The sequence below is a fragment of the Polypterus senegalus genome, chromosome 3 (assembly GCF_016835505.1).
Source record: "Polypterus senegalus isolate Bchr_013 chromosome 3, ASM1683550v1, whole genome shotgun sequence".
Lineage (NCBI taxonomy): Eukaryota > Metazoa > Chordata > Cladistia > Polypteriformes > Polypteridae > Polypterus > Polypterus senegalus.
Genome location: NC_053156.1, coordinates 291,261,108 through 291,269,077, shown reverse-complemented (window position 1 = coordinate 291,269,077; position 7,970 = coordinate 291,261,108). Strand labels below are relative to the sequence as shown.

The 7,970-nt window shown below is 40.5% G+C and overlaps 1 protein-coding gene across 1 annotated transcript in view; it reads right to left on the bottom strand.

Moving 5' to 3' along the window:
• Positions 1–6,956: 6,956 nt before the first annotated feature.
• Positions 6,957–7,970, bottom strand: part of LOC120526713 (protein Daple-like) — a 29,878-nt gene continuing 28,864 nt past the window's right edge. The window contains exons 5-6 of the mRNA XM_039749869.1: positions 7,156–7,246; positions 6,957–7,045 (exon numbers count right to left, since the gene is read on the bottom strand). Coding sequence (XP_039605803.1) covers positions 6,957–7,045; positions 7,156–7,246 — 180 coding nt within the window. The remainder of the gene's footprint in view (positions 7,046–7,155; positions 7,247–7,970) is intronic.

Sequence of the window (7,970 nt, the reverse complement as noted above, 5' to 3'; positions counted from 1 at the left end):
TGGCCAGGAATCTCCCCATTGAGAAGTTGTGGTCATACCTCGAGAGGCGGGTGGACAAACAAAAACCCACCAATTCTGACAAATTCCAAGCATTGATTATGAAACAATGGGCAGCTGCCATCAGTCAGGATTTGGCCCAGAAGTTGATTGCCAGATAGCCTGCCAGGGCGTTATTGCAGAAGTCTTGAAAAAGAAAGAAGGGTCAACAATGCAAATATGGACTCTGTGCATAAACTTCATGCCATTGTCAATGAAAGCCTTTGAAACTTCTGAACTGCTTGTCATTCTACTTCAGTACACCATAGAATCAACTGACACAAAGATCTAAAAACACTGAAGCAGCAAACTTGGTGAAAACCAACACTTGGGTCATTCTCAAAACTTTTTGCCACAACTGTAGTTATAGACTTTGTATTGCTGAGGACATTTGAGGGATTTCCACGCTGTCAAAAGAAGATGCCCTTGCACTCCGAATCCCCACTGGTCACTATACTGATGGAATGGCTAATATGGCTGTACTTTCAATCCCGCAGCACATGAATATGCAGCCAAGTAGAACTTTAAGGAGCTCAGCTGTGACATGAGTGTTTTAGTGAACGTTGTCTTTAGTTTCTCTCTGTATATGCTCACCCCATGTTAGTGACCCACAACCCTCCAGCAAGAAAGAACTGGGCAGCAGATGGCAGAATTTATTAGGCAAAGCATTGAGCCAACTGGAAAGACTTATAAGTAACTCAGTCCAAGACCATGAGCCTCTGGTTCACACTCCCATATAAATAAGGGAACGCTGAGTATGGAAGTAGCATGTTGTCAGTGTTGTCAAATTTTAAACTTCATTGACTTTTAAACATTAACCGTTGAACCCCTGATTTGGAGCTTATGTCGATTACATCAATGTTGTGGTGGGATTTCCTTTTGGCAGATGAAGTGCTGGCATTGTTCAAGCTGTCATTGATAGAACACCACATGTCATCTTGCAGATGCTCCTCCAGATTGCACACCCAAATCATCTGATGTCAGCCATCGCATGCCCCTAAACTGCACCTAGAAGTCGACTGACTTTGATATCCAGCTGTATAGAAAGAGATAGATACATGAGACAGTTAGTGCGAAGGACGCTAGTTAATCCCAACTGGAACAGCTTTTGCACAACACAAGTAACCGTATAAGCCTTCATATGGATAACACATAACCCATTATGGAAGATAGGGGGTGTCCTTCAACCAAGAGGTTTATTTTAGCAAAACTAACAATGCATATGACAGTTAGAACAACTTTGGGTAACAAAAAGAATCATATAAGCCTTCATATGGATAACTTGTGTGGAAGATAGGGGGCACTCTCAAGTTGTAGGGTCATAACATACAAAAATAAAAGACTTATTTTAATGAAACTAACTGTACATGGGGCAGTCTGTGTGGAGCTCACCACTTTGTCTGAATTATAAGGTTTCAAATGAATATGTTTGCCCCCCGGGGATTAATACAGTGTGCCAAATAACAAAAACAATACATATAAGCAGCATGGAAGATAGTGGGACATTCTTCAGCCATGAGGTTCATTTTAACCAAACTAATACTACATGAGGCACTTAGTGTGAAGGGCACCACCTCATCCCAGTTAGAAGAGCGTTGGATAACACACGTGACCATATAGAGTACCAGTCAAATGTTTGGACACACTCACAAAGTGTTTTTAATGGGAACTGCTTGAAATGATTTGCCCCCCAACCCGAGGGATTAATACAGTGTGCCAAATAACAAAAAAAAAACAAAACATATAACGAGCATGGAAGATAGTGGGACATTAGAACATTAGAACACTCTAGATGAGACCAAACAACAAAGCTCACCAGTCCTGCCCACTTATTTCTTCCAAAAAAACATCAAGTTTTGAAAGTCTCTAACGTTTTACTGTCTACCACACTACTTGGTTGCTTATTCCAAGTGTCTATCGTTCTTTGTGTAAAGAAAGACCTTCCTAATGTTTGTGCGAAATGTACCCTTAACAAGTTTCCAACTGTGTTCCCGTGTTCTTGATGAGAACATTTTAAAATAATCGTCTCAATCCACTGGACTAAGTCCCTTCATAATTTTAAACACTTCAATCAGGTCTCCTCTTAGTCTTCTTTTGTTTAAACTGTAAAGGCTCAGCTCTTTTAATCTTTCCAAATAACTCGTCCCCTGTAGTCCCTCTAACCAGCCCAGTCGCTCTTCTCTGGACCTTTTCTAGTGCTGTTATGTCCTTTATGTATACAGTAGTACTTTGGAGACTAAAACTGCACCCAGTACTCCAGATGAGGCCTCACCAGTGTGTTATAAAGACTGAGCAGAACCTCCTGTGACTTGTACTCCACACATCAAGGCGCTATATAACCTGACATTCTGTTAGCCTTCTTAATGGATTCTGAGCACTGTCTGGCTGTTGATTATGTCAAGTCCACTACGACTCCTAAATCCTTCTCACAAGGTGTACTCTCAATTTTCAGACATCCTATTGTGTATTCAGACCTAACAAGACCTAAAGTTAATGCAACCGTTAGGCTCAGCTCTTTTAATCTTTTCTCATAACTCATCCCCTGTAGCCCCTCTAATCAGCCCAGTCGCTCTTCTCTGGACCTTCTCTAGTGCTGTTATGTCCTTTTTGTAGCCTGGAGACCAAAACTGCACCCAGTACTCTAGACGAGGCCTCACCAGTGTGTTATAAAGATTGAGCAGAACCTCCTGTGACTTGTACTCCACACATTAAGGCGCTATATAACCTGACATTCTGTTAGCCTTCTTAATGGCTTCTCAGCACTGACTGGCAGTCGATAGCTTAGAGCCCACTATGACTCCTAAATCCTTCTCATAAGGTGGACTCTCGTTTTTCAGACCGCCATTGTGTATTCAAACCTCACATTTTGACTTCCCACATGTAATCCTTTACATTTACTGACATTAAATTTCATCTGCCACAAATCTGTCTTAGCCTGTCTGCTGTCCAACACCCACTGTGATGATTCAATGGATTTGAGATTATCTGCCAGTCCGATGATCTTGTAATCCCCTGTAGTCCTCTAATGTGCCTAGTTGCTCTTCTCTGGACCTTTTCTTGTGCTGTTATGTCCTTTTTGTAGCCTGGAGACCTAAACTGCACCCAGTACTCCAGATGAGGCCTCACCAGTGTGTTATAAAGACTGAGCAGAACCTCCTGTGACTTGTACTGCACACCTCAAGGCGCTATATGACCTGAAATTCTGTTAGCCTTCTTAATGGTTTCTCGGCACTGACTGGTAGTCGATAGCTTAGAGCCCACTACGACTCTTAAATCCTTCTCATGAGGTGGACTCTCGTTTTTCAGACCTCCCATTGTGCATTCACACCTCACATTTTGACTTCCTATGTGTAATTCTTTACATTTACTGACATTAAATTTCATCTGCCACAAATCTGCCCAAGCCAGTCTGCTGTCCAAGTCCTTCTATGATGATATAACAGATTTGAAATTATCTGCTACTCCACCTATCTTGGTATCATCTGCAAACTTAACCAGCTTGTTACTTATATTCCTATCTAAATCACTTATATTTATTAAAAATAGCAGCGGCCCCAGCACTGACCCCTGCTGGTCACCACTCTTAGTGTCACCCAATTCTGATGAGGTTCCTCGCACCATCACCCTCTGATTCCTGTGTCTGAGCCAATTCTGCACTCATCTAAAAACATCACCCTGAACTCCCACTTTTTAAATTTGATGCCCAACATCTCATGTGGCACCTTATCAAATGCTTTCTGAAAGTCAAGATAAATTCTTCAGCCATGAGGTTCATTTTAACAAAACTAACAACATATGAGACACTTAGTGTGAAGGTCACCACCTCATCCCTGGGTAACAAAACAAATCATTTAAGCCTTCATATGGATAACATACACAACTTATGTGGAAAATAGGGGACACTCTCAAGTTGTAGGGTCGTAATATGCAAAAATAAAAGATTTATTTTAATGGAACTAACTATACACGAGGCAGTTTGTTTGGAGCTCACCACTTCGCCCGAATTATAAGGTTTCAAATGAATACATTCACCCCTCAGAGATTAATACAGTGTACCAAAGAACAAAAACAAAACATATACGCAGCATTGAAGTATGTGGGACATTCTTGAGCCATGAGGTTCATTTTAACCAAACTAATACTACATGAGGCACTTAGTGTGAAGGTCACCACCTCATCCCAGTTAGAACAACTGGGTAACAAAAAGAATCATTTAAGCCTTCATATGGATAAGATACACAACTTGTGTTGGAACATAGGGGGCACTCTCAAGTTGTAGGATCATAATATACAAAAAGAAAAGATTTATTTTAATGAAGCTAACTGTACATGAAGCAGTTTGTGTGGAGCATACCACTTCGCCCGAATTATAAGGTTTCAAATTAATAAATTTGCCCCCCGGGGATTAATACAGTGTACCAAATAACAAAAACAATACATATAAGCAGCATGGAAGATAGTGGGACATTCTTGAGCCATGAGGTTCATTTTAACAAAACTAATACTACTTGAGGCACTTAGTATGAAGGTCACCACCTCATCCCAGTTAGAAGAGCTTTGGATAACACACGTGACCATATAGAGTACCAGTCAAATGTTTGGACACAATCACAAAGTGTTTTTAATGGGAACTGCTTGAAATGATTGCTTTTCAATTTATTATTCACATATAACTGCAAATCATACCACAGACCAAGAGAAAATAAATAAAAGCGTGTGTTTGGACTTCCATGTGTCCCAGTGTCTGTCTGTAGTCGGCCTAAATGTTCACAACATGTAGAGTGAGAAAAAATTGCCTTACATGTCCTGTCAGTTGGCCAGGGCTTTGCATAACACATGTGCCCATATAGAGTACCAGTCACATGTTTGGACATGATTGACGTTCAATTTATTATTCACATATAACTGCAAAGCCCCCTCCTCACTCCCCTAACAGAGCAAGATGCAGAGGACAGGAAGATATGGAAAAAGATGATCCATTGTGGAAACCCCTAACGGGAGCAGCCAGAAGAAGAAGAAGAAGCCCCATAGTCAGTAAAGCCCCATTGTCAGCAACCATTCCTTCAGTGTCCTAATAGTAAACTCCCTGTGCTTATCCTTAATTAGTCATTTTAAATGCTAAGGAAACCTTTGAAATTGAATTATCCATCCATCCATTATGCAGTCCACTATATACTGTACTAACTACAGGGTCACAGTGGTCTGCTGGAGCCAATCCCAGCCAACACAGGGCGCAAAGCAGGAAACAAAAACTGGGCAGGGCATGCACACACACACCCACACTAGGGGCAATTTAGAATCGCCAATGCACCTAACCTGCATGTCTTTGGGCTGTGGGAGGAAACTGGAGTACCCAGAGGAAGCCCACACAGACACGGGGAGAACATGCAAACTCCATGCAGGGAGGACCCGGGACGCGAACCCGGGTCTCCTAACTGCGAGGCAGCAGCGATACCCACTGTGCCACCCGTAATTAAATTAGAACCGCTTAAATCTGTTATTATATTCACTTGGATGGCAAGGTACTGGCAATCCTAAAGTACAGTTCTGGATTCAAGAATGGCAAACATTAAGCAGCTTTGTCAAGAGTCATGTCAGTCTGTTTTTTTTTTTTTGCAGAATAAAAGTTATTCCATGTGACAAGACTGCCAAGAAGTAGATTTAATAAAGGTGTGAAGCAAATCTGAAAGTTTTGTGACTGGTAGCTCAAAGACCAACATCTCTGCTACAGACAGTGTTGTATAGTCACATGGAGGACCATATGATATGACACAAGCAAGGTAAGTGGCCAGTGAGCACACTGCAGTCAAGTGTTTAGTCTGTATGACCAACTAACATTCAGGAGTGAGAGCAATAAAATAGTTAGATAATATGTCAAACTGAAGAGAAACGATTTTGCCTTTTTTGGAGACTTAGTCACAAACTCTTCATTACTGATTATTAGATAACATGCCTACCACTTTCTTTTATGTGGACTCGTTCCCTGGACACTTTTTACTACTTTTTCTGTTATACCTGCATTTTGTATTACTCTTTAATTTAATATCAGTATGCTGGGATTAATAAAGTATCTATCTATCTATCTATCTATCTATCTATCTATCTATCTATCTATCTATCTATCTATCTATCCTATAGTGCCTTCCATATCTATCTATCTATCTATCTATCTATCTATCTATCTATCTATCTATTATATAGTGCCTTTCATATCTATCTATCTATCTATCTATCTATCTATCTATCTAGATTACCACAGTTGTTTCCATGAAGATGTACCTCTTAGTTTCAGTCATCTGTGTAGCTCCCAGTCCAAACCTGAACACTTTGCTCTATTCAATTCCTTTCTGTAGAACATCATCTCAAGGCACAAAACAAAGCCATAGCACAATTGCTTTCAATTCCCTGTGACTATACAACTCTGTCTGTGGCAGAGATGACGGTCTTTGAGCTGCCAGTCACAAAAATTTCAGATTCGTTTTACACCAGCAAGCATGTGACTTAATACCACATTGTCACTCAATGAGTGAATAAATGGGCATCCACAAGTAGAGCATTAAGGTGTCACACACGTACACTTGGGCGATAACATCAGGGCTTGTCAACTGGGGATCCCACCCCGAATCAAGAGTTGGCACTGCCACCTAATGCCTCTCTTCTTATTCTGTCAGCAGATCTGATGGCTCACACCGGGATGACGACTGATGTCACTTCTGGTTTCTGGTCACCCAAACAAGCCTCATAATCAGCTCTACTGCCAATTCTTTGAGCAGTCAAACTTTTGGATTTACATATAAAAGACTTTCTCACTTCTATTTGTTAAATCACTTTGTTGTTTTTGTCAATAATAAATAAATACAGGGATTACCTACTGCTGCCCCAACCTTTTATGATGTGTTTGTGCTTTACTTTACAAGGCTTTAGAGGTAAATAACCCACCTCCCTTTTTCTACTGTCTCCTTCACCAGGAATACAACCAGAATTGTATTTTTAAGCACGGGGATAAATTCTGAAAAACAAAATCACAACAAAAAGAAAAACATGCAAATCTTTAAATATAATCAATGCATTTCATAAAGCACCTTTCATAGCAGTTTCAAATAAGCATCCCTGCAGTACCTGACTGATTCTTCAGCTGGTGTAAGGTGGGGAACTTGAGTGCTTCATGGTTCACATCTTGTTCATCCTCTTTGGGGGACTCTTCCTTGTCCTGTAAGAATGAATGAACGTGTGACAGTGTGATGAACGTGGGGAATACATGCCGTGTCCAAAAGTGATAAATAGCTGGTAATCAATGTCACTGAGATTTGTGGGCTTGGTTTCATTTAATGTAGGAGTCATTGGTTTACAATAAAGAATTGTGATTACATTTTAGCAAGTTGCTTTGCCTCTAGGTAGGTTCTGGTTAGGGAATGTGTGCTTCAATATTTCCTGACATGCACCTTCATTTTCAGACACTGGTATGTTTCGTTCTTTTTAGTAATGTCCTGTAGCATTACTCTCTGTCTTCCTCATAAATCGCCCATCAATTATAACTCTTACCAGCAAATCATATTCCAAACACCTTCTCTGTCATATGTCTGTTGTCCTTGTCAATGCTCTTTACCCTCCCTACTCTACAAAGTACCTTCTCATGATTCACACCTTCTCTCGAACTTATCCTCTCTATCCTTCTCCAAAGACACAAGCTTTCAAATGTTTAATATCTGATTTCCTTAGTGTCGAATATGAATGACTAGCTTTAAAATATTCTTCCCCTACAATAGTTTTTTTTTTCCAATATGTGATTTTGAGGGCACTGAATTCATATCTTGAACTTGTTAATTTATTGGTCATCACAGTCGTCTTCTTCTTCTTTTGGCTGCTCCCGTTAGGGGTCACCACAGCGGCTCATCTTCTTCCATCTCTTCCTCTCCTCATCTTGTTCTGTTACA